The sequence below is a fragment of the Struthio camelus genome, chromosome Z, assembly GCF_040807025.1.
Source record: "Struthio camelus isolate bStrCam1 chromosome Z, bStrCam1.hap1, whole genome shotgun sequence".
Lineage (NCBI taxonomy): Eukaryota > Metazoa > Chordata > Aves > Struthioniformes > Struthionidae > Struthio > Struthio camelus.
Genome location: NC_090982.1, coordinates 9908596 through 9924732, shown reverse-complemented (window position 1 = coordinate 9924732; position 16137 = coordinate 9908596). Strand labels below are relative to the sequence as shown.

Here is a 16137-nt window from a genome sequence, read left to right as displayed (position 1 = left end):
TCCACGCTAGGAACACAACTTCCGAACCTTTACTGAACCAGAGAAAAATGTCCAAACATTTGTAGTATCTAAATACAACAAGTGATTTCACATGTTTCTTGTTTAAAAACATTTAAATTAAAACCTTTAGAAGATAAATTTTCCTTTGCAATGGGTACAAAGTCAATACAATAAAATTAATATTCTAAGAATATAAAAGCAAAATTTAAATTAAAATAGACCACCAAACTAAAGAGCTAACGAAAATTATTTTCTTTTAAAATCCTTCACGCTTATTTAATGCCAGACATAAGCTGTGACGCTTACAAACACAGGACATCCGAAAAGACTCTGTGGTATCTATAGCTTCGTGACCATCCCACCAGATCATCCAGCTAACGTGGTAATTATACTTAAGCGACAGACTCTGATGAGCCAGAGAACTGTATTTTAACATGCCTTGTGCAACTCACAAGATAAAAGCAGGACCAAAAACAATGTACCACTAAGGCTCCAAATTCTCTGATCAAAGACAAATATTTCCCCTACACATACATGTAAACAATCACAACAAATCAGACAATATTTTTAGCACAACAGCAATACTAGCATCTCAAATGCCTACTGAATTGATTCGCCTCTCAGTATACTCTCTTCTGTTTTTTGAACAGTTCACAGGCAATATTCTTCTAAAAGACTGAATTCTCTTCAACCTCACAACCTCCACAGTACCTTAGAAACTCAGGGAGGTTCAAAGGAGACAAGAGAAAATTAAGGAGCTATCCCAAATCGAAACCAGTGATGTATTCGTGCCAACACGTACTTCAAGTCAGTAGATTCTGAAATTCTGGTGTTAGTGTGATTTACTTTATTATTATTATTATTTTTTAAGAGAGTCTATGTCAGAACGCTCTGAGCAGTATTATTTTGACAGATAATATTTTCAAATACCTTTCCATCTAAGGCACCATATCCCCTTGGCAAGGAACAGATTATCGAGACTGCCAACACAGAGAAAAGTTATATTCTATTCTTTCGCAGGAAGGGGGAGGTTTTAGAAACATGAATACCAGATGGTCCCCTGTAGCCAAAGCTTCCAGTGGAAAACTGAAATAAATTGCTCCAATAGGAGAAGCCTTTACTCTGCAGTAATAGCATCTCGTCCTTTTCACCTCTCAGGCCTGGGCTCATAGCACACCCCCAAAACCATGGACTCGCCCAAAATAAATCGGAGGAAACGTGAAAGACAGTATCCATATGGGACAATAGTTTCCTTAATTTAAGGTACCCTTTTCCATGGTCAATTAGTGCATGATAAACAAACCAAAAAATTTCTCTAATGCAATACAGGCATAGTCAACTTTTCCATTGTTGGCATAGATTACATCGTTTGTGCGTGTTCACATACATAAGCAAAGCGCACATTACTGCATAACAGACAGACACCTGCGTCACTAGGTAAGAAGTTACCTTCACATCGAAAGGCAGGTGCATCTAGTGACTTTCTGCACACAGTGCAAAACTTTCTTTTGTAATGTCCTGGAGGCCCAAAACAGTGTGCAACTGGAACCTGCCAACGAAGAAGACGGGATACGTCATTAGCCACAACCTTCAAAACGGCGGTTACGATTCACACAGACTGCCTTATCATGCAAGACAGCACAGCATATACAGCGTAGACTTAAGTAAGTTTGACAAAAACTATACACCCAAATCATTCTGTAAAAAATAAATCACATGTGGAGGTACATATTTAAAATATTGCAAAAACGTTTTAAATATTTATTTTAAAATACTTATTTTTTTAAGTAAACATCTATAGTCTATATTTTTCAAGGGCTAGTCAATTTCTTAATGATTCATTGTCCCGTGTATCTGAAGGGTCCCCTCAGGTTCGGTCCTGTGCAACTTACCTGGAAGCACAGCTTCAGTCCCCAAAGGCTCTTAGCCAGAACAAGGTCCATAAAACAGCGGCAGCTACATATGTACAACCACAGACAAAATACCCTGAAGATACATATAAGGTAATTCTTAGACGCTCAAGACTGCCAAAATCCAATACCCTCCACGTGCCTTTCACCTTTTCTCCTAATACAGCCCAGCCAAGAGGCTGGCCAACAAAAGCAACGGCCCAAAACCAACGTTTCAAAGCCTAGCTGGCGCTGAAAGTACATCAGTACTGAGATTGCAGATGACCACAGCAGGAAAGAAGATGCATTGCAAGGTCTCATTGCTAAGAGCCACACCAACGGTTTTAACTAATGTATTTCTAACACTGTATACTCTCAGCTAAAATGAACGAGGGGTTCCCCTGAATTATGGATCGATACTGAAGACTGGAAGCAACGGTACTGTTTTAAGGCAGAGGCAGAAAAGAACAACAGAAAAAAAAGATGGAAAATGAAGAATAAGGAAAATACTTCAGTTTTATACTTGTTCTAGAGACCGTTCTTCCTAGGAAGAACATCCTTGTCAAACTGACATTCACACCAGAAAAAAGAAGCATAATTGCATCTTTAAACTTCTATAGAATGCAAATGACTTCCATGAAATTGTACAGTGATTTATGTTAATAACTTTTCAAAATTTTTACAACTGAAAATTATATATCCCCCTACATCTTTGACCTTGGCAACCCACACGTCCTTCCTGACAAAAATACCATATTTATCTTCTGGTTCTTGCAGCATAAAAACGTATGACATATTTCTAATGAAAGCTCACAAAGGGTTATTTAAGCATAAAATGAAATGAACAGTTTCCACCAAAAAGTTGGAAATAATGACTTCAGATATGCCTAATCAAAGACACTTTCTTTTCCTTCCAGATGCTCCAGTAGATAATCCCCCAAATTTATTGAGCAGGATTTGAGTGTTCTTCCTTGTATATTAGGGTCTTCCTGTGAAACACTAGCAGCAAATGTGACACAGATTGGGAACACAGCATTTGATAACCCAGAAAGTCCCTTCTAGACACAAAGGTCTAATTCCCACCAGCGTTTCTGCCTCTGGACAGAAAAGCACAATTCTGCTAAACAAAGCATGTGCAGTGACATAAGTAAGAACAAGTTTTGGCATGAGGGGAAGAGAACATCACTGCAAGTTTCATCGAGAGAAATCACTATCCCCAAAACTGCGTAGCACATGATTCCTCCGATCCACCTCAGATTTAATTTGGGAGAGGTAAAGGAAGATGAAGAGGGGTGTGAAGCATGCCCACCCTAAAAGACCTGGAGAGGATTGAGTCCTGCAGTCGAGAAGCATCCTGGCTCCCCGGCTGACCAGGAAATTGTCTGTCCAGATCCCAGACTCCCCAGCACACCGGGCTGCCAGCCAGCCTACCCAGAGGAGTTCACATCAGCATCTCCAAAATGATACATGACAGAATTTCCATGGCTCCAAAAGCCTCACATTTTTTTGTTTTTCGGACCTCTTCAGGATTTAGAAAAAAGAGACAAACCAGGCTTTGTGGTCTGTCTCCTACCGCCACCCAACCCAAACGGAAACTTCATTCTCTGCACACCTTCACTTTGAATCGACACAAAGCTCATGATCAGCTTGAGTTACTCTGTTTTAAAATCGGAATGTTTTAGCCATATAATGCATGTTTATAAAAAGAAGATATACCTTTGGACAAGAATAGCATTTCCCAGACAGGCTGGGGGAACTTCAACCAAACGAGCTTAGATTCTGCTCAAAGCTGACAATCCTTACTCAGCCTTCTTTTATCTCCATGCTACTTCTAGGGAAGTGCACTGCTGCCCCGAAAAAACCCTTCTCAGAAACACACAAGTTACCGGGCCTGGCTATCTTGGATGTAACAAGGCAGAGCTCCCAATCAGTCTTCAAGTTTTAAGTGCCACCTTCAAGTCATCTGCCTGCATGGCTCCCACTGCAGCCCAAGGCGCAGTGGAGACAACATTTCTCAATACAGCAGTATTTTGAGGGGGGGAAATCAAACGCAGAGACCTTGTCCAGCTCCACATTGCTGAGTAACCTGCCTTGGACACCTGGCATGAACTTGCAATCCCCTTAACAATCAGTGATTATAATACAGAGAACTCTGGGTTTTTTAGTTTTTTTTTTTTTGGTTTTTTTTTTTAAACCCTGCTTCAAAATCTGGCTATTTTATCTTATACCTGGCATAGAAATGCAGGATTTTCCCTTTACCAGTTCCAGTGTTTAATAAGAAAGAAAAGTTTTACTGAAGAAAAAGGACGCTCCATAGATCAAAACAAAGTTTTGTGAAAAATAGTGGCTATTTTGGGAAAGGGCTTTGGCAAGAGTGAATCTCTTTTTCAGGGTCTGGCTGTATTTCTGTAGAAGACTCAAAGGAAGGAGACTGTGAGTCTGCACTCTGCAGTTGTTCAAGCCCTGGCGACATCCTCCGAAATCTCAAGCCACTGCTAAAAAGAAAAGACAACAACTTGCTTGTTGAATGGTGACACTGACCAGAAAAAAAATCTATTCCTTCAGCTTCCTTTCTGAAACAAGCCACAGACACTTTGTTTATTACCAGCAGCCTTTTGACTTGCTTTAGGAGGGACAGGTACGACACCACTGCAGAGCCAGCGGGAGACAAGATGGGAGGAAGAGGGAAAGAGAAAATGTAAGAGAGGAAGGTACAACACCTCGTGAACTGATCAATCACACACTCCTTCCTCCAGCAGCTTCCTCAGTTTTTTTCCTCCTCCCTCGAACAAGTCCCAAGCACTATATATATATATATACATATATGTATATATGTGTGTGTGTATATATATATATACACACACACACACAAAACTCTTAGATTGTGAAAGCTAGGGATAAAGCATTTCAGGATCCAAAATGATACCAGTTAAAGAATAAGAGATAACCACCTGTGTAAATACAGCAAGCTACAGATACATTAGGTGGTCTATAGAGAGAAAAATTAATAATTGATGTAAGATAAAAACCTGCTTTTCCAGTAGGCCTACTTAAATTACGTTATGTAAACCACAAAAATTGATTTCCACAGAAAGATGCAGAAACTTACTGCTGGTAATACTGTTAAAGGACATCTAAGTGCCCTTATAGTATTGATCAAACGTCTATTGACAAAGTATAATGGTAACACTCCAGCACGCGCTCCAGAATGACCTTGTATTCATGGACCAGATATTCCTAGTTCCCTGTTTTGTTTCCTCAAAGCTGTTAAGACATCTAAAGCAGTACTGAGCGTAACACATTTCTGTATAAGTTCCTATCAACTTATACTAAAATTAGACCCTATGGAAATCTGAGTATAGATCAGAGAACCTAGGTATAATCAGAATATAACCCCTTCAGTGCTACCTGCGTTAACTGCACAGCAAGACACCGTGCAACTGTATCACACAGAAATGCAGCAACAAATGCATGCCCAGCAACTGCTTTCGACCTTCCAACGTTTGTCATCACCACAGAGCTGTGCACAAGCACACTATTTTTGAGAGAAAAAGAAGAGAAGGAACCATCGTCTTTCTGCAGTGCCTTTTTAAATCCTTGCTTACGCTGAAATGCCGCAGGTGTAGGCGAAGGCAGAGAATCATCATTTTAAGTGCTTTTAAATATTTGAAGTATGTAAGTATTTGGGTATTTTCCCCTGAAACAGAATCGTAATGTACAGAACAGCTCAATTCTCACCCAAGCTGTCTGGTTCATGGAGAAAGTCACGTTAAGTCAATCAAGCATTACCGGGCTGCAACCTGCTGGATACCTCAGTGGGGAGCTGCAGAGTTACAGGAACTGCTGGTCCTCGTTGTGTTGCAGCCACTTGACTGCCAGCTCCAGCAGAAGAAAGTTTTTAGCCTGAATCCCGTATCAAGGACTGCCAGTCTGACGCAAGACTGACAGAAATACAGATATACCAAAGAACAGCGTGACAGCTGCTGTCTTGGGCTGTCTGAAAAAAAAAAAAAAAGAAAGAAAGAAAAAAAGAACAGCCTGCTAAAAATTTCTTCCAGTCCTGAGTCTAAGTATTATTTTTCCCAAATATCTCGTCCGCCATCATATCAGAGAGTCGCACCACTGGTGGGATTTTGTACAATACGCCAGAGAAGGTAAAAAAAAAAAAAAAAAAAAAAAAAAAAAAAAGCAGGGCTAGTTTCAGGGCTTACGGTAGCATTTGGCTGATTAGCTTCAAGGGGCAAAGGGCACATAGAAATAAGCATGCAAACACTCTCACAATAGCCTGCAAAGGTTGAGCAAAGGGAATTTAACTCGAGGTCACCAGTGTCAGTTCAGCAGCATCCCGGCATTTTAAGGATCAGCACAACTTCCCATCAACTGTCTTCAAAAATGCCCAAAGGATAGTCACAGGGGGTCTTTCAAAAAGCCTGCTTTCAATTTAAAGGCAAAAAAAAAAAAAAAAAAAGGGAAAAACTGCTGATACAAATTAAAACGAATGAAACGATAACACCTTCTACACTTTCTGATGTTTCAAGTGCAAAATGCATCCTTACTTAACGTTCCTCAGATTTGTTCTGATGACAAAAACTTCTCCTCTCAACAGGAGCTCAGGGTGATGAAACGTGAGCACATCCCATGATTATTATGTCCAGGTAATTAAGCCTAGCCCACACGTAGTCTAGGCCATACCGTCTCTGAGGGGAGCTAACACCTGGAAGTGATTCAGCTTTCCACAGTACTGACATCTTCCCCAGCTACTCACTTACTGCTCAGCAATTCTAAAACTCCTTTTGTTAGCTTGAAGCCTCTCTGCTTTCTAACAATGAAAACTCTTTAATCCTGGAATTCAAATATACTGGATCTTGCACTGTATTGCTACTTTCTCACGTTAGGGATAAAGCCCACCGATTACTTTTTAGCTGCGTCCAAAATGAAGTTCTCCCTCTGAGCACTCGTTACATCAGCTGGTTTTAAAAGACAGCTTTCACTATGGAAAACCCATACAGAAACTTTGAAGTCAGGCAAGAATTTTATTTTAAATGGTGTCACAGCATATCACAGCACAGGAAAAGAAAGAAGGTTAAATACTTACAGCATCACAACATGAATTAGAGCTAATGCAAGGGAATAAGGCACACACCCATATGCAACTTCACTGTATCAAGGATTTTTTTTCTCCATGCCACAGAGGTCGGACAGGTCACTAGGCGTTATCTACATATACGCAAGCAAACTCTCAAGGATCCTCTGTAATGGGAACTAAATAGCAAACATCGTACAATTTCAAATCAGGAGGCCTATGCTACTTCTGTCAGGAAATAAAATTTATGTAAGAGCTTTCCACTATGACTACGAGTTGCTTGGTCCAGCGTTTTTTGTATTGCAAACAGAAGCTGACATGCAAGAGACAGAAATGCTCCTTCCTTTTACTACTACACAGGAAATCAGTGCTCATCTCCTGCTATCGAGATAAACAATTAAAAGAAACAAGGCTGATAAAACTTTGTAAGATTCCACACTATTTCGGAACCTGAAAAGTCATAGGCAGAGCTAAGTGGCTACTAGTCTGGAAGTCTGCAAGCTGTCAGGCAGCTTGCGTCAAGCTTAGAGTAAGACAGAGAGAGCTCTCGAGCTTATGGGCACAGTCCTTCCCTTTTACCTCAACGGCTGGCTGTCACTTTGGGGAGGAAAAGGAGGAAAACTTGGAGTAGAGAAGAGGTTACGGGCAGTCAGTTTTACACCTTATGAGGCTTCTGAATTATGCCATGGGGTTGTTTACACACCAGGCAGCTGCCTTGTGGAAACAATGCAGCTCACAAAATTACGGGTCCACTGTTTAAGACCTGGAGATAGATTGTTCACGGGGAAGGTGATCAGGGCCAAACAAACAAACTTCAAGGTAAAATCAGATCAGCCCAGAATCCAACCACTTCTGCAACATCATGCAAAAAAAAAAAAAAATCTCACATCAACAAAGCCTCTTTATCACAGCCAAGTAAAAGGCGAAGATGAGAGAGAGGAAAGAACTGCCGCAAAAATATCAAAAAATAGGAAAAATATTAAGCATACATTTCATGCAGTCCAGTTCATGTTACAGATATAATTTCTGCTCCCACTCCCAAAAGCATTTGTATACAACAACATGGGCAGGATAAAAAGTCCCTTGATAGATGCATGCCAAATACGAAATATTTCTAAGACATGAGAGATAACAAAGGCATGTCAAACTGCTTATTGAAAATATTTGCATTTTGGTCTATTTTCTACGAGAGCCTTCTAAAGAAAGCATAATAAAGAAGTTCCCCAAGTATTCTCCAAAGCATTTGTTCCCCATGTTGGTATAAAACCTACAACACCTGCAAGCAGTGTCACAAAATCACAGAAGGGTTGGGGTTGGAAGGGACCTCTGCAGGTCATCTGCTCAAGCAAGGTCTGTAAAGCAGGTTGCCCAGGGTTTTCAATACCTCCAAGGATGGAGATTCCACAGTCTCTCTGGGAAACCTGCTCCAGTGACCAACATCACAGCAAAGGAGTGTTTTCTTACATTCAACTGGAATTTCCTGTGCTTCAGTTTGTGCCCATCGCCTCTTGGCCGCTGGCACTACTGAGAAGACTCTGGCCCCTTCATCTTTACATCTCCCTGTCAAATAATTAATAACACTGATAAAATCCTCCTGAGCCTTCTGCCCAGGTCTCCGAGCCTCTCCGCAGATGACAGATGCTCCAGCCTCTTTAACATCTTTGTGGCCCTCTGCTGGGCTTGCTCCAGAAGGTCTGTGTCTTTCTCGTAGCGGGCAGCCTGGACAGAGCTCGACCCAGCACTCCAGGTGTGGCCTCACCAGGGCTAGGCAGAGGAGAAGGATCACCTCCCTCAACCTGCTGGCAACGCCCTGCCTAACACAGCCCAGGATACCACCGACCTTCTCTGCCACAAGGGCCCATTGCTGGCTCACAGTCAACTTAGTGTCCACCAGGACCCCCAGGGCCTCCTCTGCAGAGCTGCTCTCCAGCAGGTCAGCCCCCAGCTCCAACTGGTGCCTGGGCTTACTCCTTCCCACATGCAGGTCTTGGTATGTCCTTTTGCTGGGCTTCATTAGATGCCTGTCAGCTCATTTCTCCAGCCTGTCAAGGTCCCGCTGAATGGCATCACAACTATCTCGTGTATCAGCCACCGCTCCCAGTTTTGCATTGTCTGCAAACATGCTGAGGATGCATTCAGTCCCATCCTTCAGGTTGCTAATAAAGATGTTAAACATAAGTATTGATCCCTGGGGTACACCGCTAGTGACTGTCGAGGAATGATTTTCCAGAACTGGATTCTGAATTTACTCCTCTCTACTCTCCAAAACGACTATTCAATCCAATCTATTCAGCGTGCGATTCCCAGCTTGCCAGGCTCTTCTCCACGTGTTAAAACGTCTATAAACCTTTTGAATCAGCATTCCTTAAAAGCTAATCCTGTAAAGTAACAGCACACAAAAAAAACCGAGACATTTCAGACAACTGAATGAGACTGGGGGAATTATCATTCCAAGACAAGTAATAGCTAAACTTTTCCATCTTCTTTGTCTCCTACTTTGTCGGGCTTCCTAGTGCTTCTTGGGTGGGGAAGAGAGGGAAAGAAAGGAAATAAAAAAAAAAAAAAAAAAAAAAAGAGGGGCTGTGCCCCAACAGAGAAACCCTTGAGCTGCAGAAGTTTAGATGCTGCTGTTCTGTATCTGTTAAGTATGAAGTGTCCAGTACGGAACAGACTATCGGAAGTGTTGAGAGGGAAAGTTACCCCAACCAGTGTATCCTTCTTCCTCTTTCCTACTTGCAGTTTTCTAGCAGTTTGAGAACAACCAACCCAAACAACCAACTGCGCACGGCTGAATCCAGCACCCAGAGGGACAGACTCGGGTCAGCGAACAAGACAACACCTGCTCACCTGAGCAAAGACCTCTGCAAGCAGAAAAACCTTTCTCTGTACTACACCCTGTGAAGGCAACTGCCACCCAAATTCCAGACTTCAAAGTTTTTATTTTTAGCATAGCAACCTTGAGGAGAAAATGATGACCTAAACAAGCAATTGTCTACTCCAGATATCCTGCCTGTGAGAACAAAAGCACATAAGGAAGTGTTGTGAGCAGTCTATCAACGGTTCATGAAGTGGAAACTGTTAGAAACAATTACGTTAATACACCAACACAAAACCACTTGAGAAAAAACAAGCATTATCGCTGTCTAACTTTACTAAAACCACTTCTAAAATACTCTCATGCCTGCCTAGTTTGCAAAGTACAGCTATATTTAAAAAAAAAAAAAAACCACATATATGGCAAATCCAAGGGGCAAAAAATCTGGTAAGACAATCTCATTTGTACCTAACGAAAATGAGGAAAATGAAACTATTTCACAACCAGTCAAGGAGGTTTTGTTTTCATTGTTACTTAACTCTGTTTTTCACACATACCTCAGAGTAGACAAATACTTGGGGAAATAGGGGAAAGAGAAGTTTTGAGTTTGAAACAGTTGCAGAGACCTCATGGGTGAAAAAAATCATACCTCCTGCAAACCATAAAAACAGGAACTTGTTCTTAAGACTTACCTATAAAGTCTGGGTTTGAAACATCATTACCCTGGATCCAGTCTAAAACACTAAATGCAGGTGAGAATGATTAGGAACAGCGCAAAAAACTTCCAGGGGCAGCCTTAAAGTTGAACTCATCCGCAATTGACCTGAGACTGGATGCAGTCATGACATGCTTGCGAGTCTGCGGGCCTTTGCTTGACACTGGAAATGAAATCCTACTCTCAGGAATGAAAGTTTCCATGAAACATCTACTGAGAAATTATTCTCTGACAGCTTGACTTGGTATCAAATGACACACACTCTCATGGGCTTTAGGAATTGCTATCTTTTCAAGATTAAATGCAGAAGATTAAAAAAAGAAGGAAAAAAGTAATCTCTGTAATACACCGAGTATAAACATACCAGGAAAAACTATCAGAAAAAAGTTCCCCCTGTGATCCCTTCTACATCAAACCTTCTCATAAGGAGACACTTTCAAATAATCTGGAAGGAAAGCAGGGAGATTAAGGGAAAAAACAAAAACAAAACAAAACAAAACTTTCCACACGTTCTATAAACCATCATCATTCGTTTTTGCTCTGTTATGTTTTTATACGAGTGCCAAGTTTTATATTTACTTGACAGAGCTTTCACGCAAAACAATGTCTCCCATATGGCAGACTTCACTTGCACAGCAGACCAGGATTAGCACAACGTGGATGACTGCGTCAAGGAAGAAAAGACTGTCCAAAAGAAATGGCACAATCTAGTATTTTGCAACGTAATCATGATAGTTCGGCACGGATAAAGCAGAAGAGTGTTTGCAGCTAAATACAGCAACACTAAACTGTGGACAGCTTTGAGGGCAGAAAACAGCAATCAGATAAGACAAATTCCCCTGCACAGCAGAAATATTTACATTTTATACTTAAAGGATAAATAATTAGATAAAATGTTTGTGTTGGGGTGAGTGGAGAAGAAGGACTGGCAAAAGACTGGAGAAAAAACTATACTCACACCCATGACTGAAGCAAGCAAGAGCATTAACGCATGCTGAAAACGCTGCATCTAACATTAGCGTAAAGCAACAGATAGTATTCCGAACGACAAATTACATTCACAGAAAAGTAGTCACATATGTCCAAAACTCTCACTCTCCTCCCTGATTTACATCAAATGTTTCTTCACTGGATTTGTACCAGCTCTCCAAAAGGTCTTTGCAAAGATACCTGTATCACCTGACTCATCCTTCCTTCTCTCATGCTATGACTGAATGCCAGTGTACTGAACCAGGAACAAATGCTAATTCTTACTAATAGCATTTCTCACTACCTATTGCTATTAGTTTGTGACACTAGTACTGCTCGTGACTTATTCATTCCGATTTTACACCAAGGTTTCACTTGACTTTTGCCCGGCTCCTTAAGATATCTGAATTGCTTTACTACTTATTTAGAAAGCTTCTAACCCCTCCCCACTTTCCTTCCTTCTAAAGTTAGTCTTTAATATTGCAGTTACATCATATTATCTTCTTCCAAAGTTGATTCATCTTTCACACACCCTCTTCAAACAAGCTCTTAAGTCTGAAGTCATGTGGGGGAAAGAGTCACAGGACATCTGAAAAACTAGCACTTCATCGGTAACCTAAATAAACAAACTTGCAAACATTTCCATCAATCAAAGCCCTGTCTTCGGATTTTTTACTTTCAGAATTTGAGGTTTTTCATGCATTGATTTTAGTCTCCTGGGCACACTAACTGAGTTTCAAAATGCATGCGTGAGCAAATCCTTAATGGTCAGCAATCAACAGAAGGCAAACTGCTCCTTTACTAGGCAGAAACCTTTAGCACTTTCCCAGTAAGATGCCATTGCTGTAAAAAAAAAAAAATTAATAGAGTACAAAGATCTTGTTTACTACACTGCACTGTATGGTTTTCTGAGGGCACTTCATATCAATCAGTCACCACACTCCGTTATAGTGAGTCATCCAGGTAAAGGCACATATGTTTAAAAAAAAAATAGTGGTAGTATTTAAGGAATTCAAATAACCACTCTTCAGACAGTCTGTCTACAGACACCCCTTGCAGGCAAGTTTGAAAGGAAGTGTAAAATTTTGCCTCTGAGTAGCTATAAAAAACAAACTTCAGTGATGAGTAACATATTTGACTTAAACAGTAATATATTAACAAGCCACTATGTTAAGACATCATGGCTGTTAGTGATAAATTTGTGCCATTATCCCAAGAAAGAGACGTGACAGTGCGCGCTTACTCACCCTTACAAGGCTTGGAGCGATACATGAGCATGGTATCTTGACATTCTTGAGGCACTTTTCATGAGACATGAAGTTGCAAACTGTGGAACAAAAAAAAGAAAAATAAGGGACATTTTTGTTAAAAACCAAAGAGCCATACATAACGAAATGCACTTAGAAACGGATTTTTTTTTTTTTTAAAGTCACAATTAGCTCTCCCCTAGCTTTGCATACGTAGGTGGCTGTCACGTATCCTGCAGGGTGTGAACTGCAACGGGTTTTGTTACTGAAGTGTTAGTGACAGAAAAGTTAGGAAGAAAGTTTATCTCTGAGGGAGTTACCTACAGCAAGTCATTTCCCCCTTCTCTCCGTAAGCACCAAATGGGATTTTAACATTCAGAAGAGATTTTAAAGTAACTGTCTACAGTCAGAAACAGCTCTTTGGTACGGCCAAAGTAGGTGCACATGCTTGAAAGTGAATTCCTCTGCAAGCTACTACACATGACACAAATCAAGGGGAGAAAAGGCAGTTTTGTTACACATCAAGCGCAACAGAGGAAAGAGATGAAACCAGAAGACACTGGTTACGCATAGTTTTGGAAGTCAAGGGCACTTAATTGTTTTTCTGCAGTGGGAGCAATAGGTAAGAATCCCACGCAAGTTTTACAAAACACACCTTAAAGCAAGATTGTGCTCGACAGTTATTTTTCGCAGGGGCAGTATTTTCCAGTTCATTACTGCGAATGTACATGATGTTACGCTGTCCAAAGAAAACAGAGCATTCCTTATGCCATTCCTACTACCTTGCATTAATTAGAAATTAATAAGACACGCAGCTACGGCTTTAGAGCTCTCCATGCCTCAGCAGCACTAAACAGGCATTTTCAGGCATCTCCGTATCTCATGTGAAAGTACAAACCATTCCAAGTGTGTGTGGCAGAAAATTATTTGTGATTAGCAACTGTAACCGTACACAGGAAATGTTCACACATCTCTGCTGTTCAGACGCACGCTGTAACATTTCCTAAGTTTCACCAGCAATTGGAAAAAACAACCCACTTCCAGTTTCCCATCTGCAATCCACGAGCTGTATTTAAGCTGCCGTTTCTGATAATATGTGCTAGTGCCACCAAAAGCAGATAATATTCCTCTCTTCCCCAGCTCATTTCTTTGTCATTTCACAACACCACTTCTCTCACGCCAGCATAAGGATTTAAATTCAGCTTCGTTTCTCTACGTTTTATGTCAGCCTGCACTAAGTAGCCTTTCCATTTCTGTGGCACAAAAAGAGGGACGGCTCCTTTCACATCCGTCTCTTCTCACTGCGTTCGGCAGGCTGAGGTTTGCTTCTCATTAGTCGGCAAGTCAAAACAAAACAAAACGCAGGGCAAGTCACTAGTGCGTACAAACGCGTTATTCATCGTCCACGGCAGGACACAAGAGCAGCTACTACACCGATGAGAGAGTCGAAACACGAGACTTCTGTCCCAGCGCTATAAAGCACTGCATGCACCTTCATGGTTGACAGTATTCCCAACTGTTCCCGACTAAATGGGGCAGATAAGGAGTAGGAACAGTCACTAAGGGGACAATAAAGCAAATCCCCAAAGGTGAAAATGCGGATACCCAACACATTTGAAAGTTCTCCCTGTGACAGAATGAGCATATACTGATTTCATCCAGTATGTCAACACAAAGGAAATTGAATAGAACAAAGTGATTGCCCAGGCAGAGGACAACGTCCCTCCTGACCCCCAAAAAAACAAGCAAACAAAAAACCCAGTAAGATCTCACGCACAGAGCTGGTGAATGTCGATCACCTTTATGCATGTTATCACAACACGGATGTAGATGGACATAACCCAACCACTCTCCAGCTCCCTGCAACATTTCAGCTCATGCTTTCACGAGAGTCAAGTGGTTGCTGGGAGAACAGGGTCTGCAGGGGCTGAGCTGGAAAAGCCACCTGCTGAGCTAACAACTAGCCTGGCATTTAAGCACGTGTTCTCCAGCACTATTAGAACACGCATGCCCCAGCTGCTCGTTTAGGTGGCCTCTTCATTATTTCACAGGCGGTACCCAAAGCCCAGCCGAACCTGCTCCGGTCAGGGGAACCGACTTCTGCATGCAGAAGCACAGAGGCAGATCGTCCTAAGTCATGAAAATACCCATGAAAGGCAACAATGCCAAACTTTAAACATAGACAGGCCTCCACCAAGAGCGTCATTAAGGAGCCACTCAGTCAAAGAAAGCAACCTCAGTGGCTACTGAAATTGGGCTGAATGGTAGCATTGTCCTTCACTTTTCTGCCTCAGAGGCAGACAGATCACAAGGGAAGAACAGGAGCAACGCACTGGAAATTTTTCCCAGAATTTTTATGATCTCCAAGACATTCCTACACAGAGAGGAAGCCGTGGCCAACAGAGGACAGGCCGGAAGACGAGCATCTCCAAACGGCTACCAGCTTTATTTTAAGGGCACACGTTACCACTCAACACACAAGTTAACCAAGCCCTAAACAAGCATCTTGGGAATTCAGAGGAGAATACTCAGCCAAGCCAGCCTGCAGAAATGACCCTCCTTCCAAGGGTACGGGTCTTTGGAGACGTTCTGCATTTATCCAGACAACTCAGGTCACTACACAACACTACTCAGTTTTCTCCTCATAGCAACTGGGGCAGCCAAATACGGTCCTGCATAAAGACGGCATCTCATGGTTGGGCTTAGGATACAAGGCAGGGCAGAGAAAAATATACTAAAGAACAATTTGAGTAGGCAACTTTGGACCAACAGTGAAATGGAAAGGTGAACAAGGGTTTTAATTATTTAACTGAGTACATAAAGACAAAGACAACGCTCAGAAATTAACGAATTCCCTAAAATTTCAAAGGAAGGATTAAAGCATTTCTACAGAATCAAATTAAGGAATATCAAGATACAAACATAGGAGGACAGCAGTGCCTAAACACAGAGTCTTAACATTTTTCACGGAAGATTTGCATAATTTTTTCGGCGGTACTCACACCCCTCCACACTGCTTGTCACATGCCTCAAATTCAGCAGTGAGGATTGCACTCTGGCTAAATGTCTTTTAACTCTCCCACAAAATTTCTCACGGGTTGAGCTAGCTCTCGCAAGTCATGGTTTTGTTTTTGTTTTCCACACTCCCAAGACAACAAATAAACGGCAGCAAGTGAAAAAACTGAAACATGAGCAGTATTTGGGGGGGAAAAAAAAGTCCTAAATCTGTGTTAGTACTCCCAGATCAGCAACACATGTAAGCCTGGAAACTGTGAAAGCCAGGAGGGGAGGGATGGTATTTTTAAGGGATGATATTTGATCAGGGAAAACAAAACAGAAGATGCTGTGTGAAGTTTCAGAAGATGGAATGCAAAATTCTGAGAAAACAACATTTAAAAGAAAAGGAAGAGGACAGACTG

General features: G+C 41.5%; 1 protein-coding gene across 7 annotated transcripts in view; it reads right to left on the bottom strand.

The window, feature by feature from the left end:
- Nucleotides 1-16137, bottom strand: part of DGKQ (diacylglycerol kinase theta) — a 113084-nt gene that overhangs the window by 64470 nt on the left and 32477 nt on the right. For all 7 annotated transcript variants that reach the window (XM_009677664.2, XM_009677665.2, XM_009677663.2 and 4 more), the window contains 2 exons: nt 12719-12798; nt 1450-1549 (listed from right to left, as the gene is read on the bottom strand). In XM_009677664.2, the coding sequence (XP_009675959.1) occupies nt 1450-1549; nt 12719-12787 (169 nt within the window). In that variant the 5' untranslated portion in view covers nt 12788-12798. The remainder of the gene's footprint in view (nt 1-1449; nt 1550-12718; nt 12799-16137) is intronic.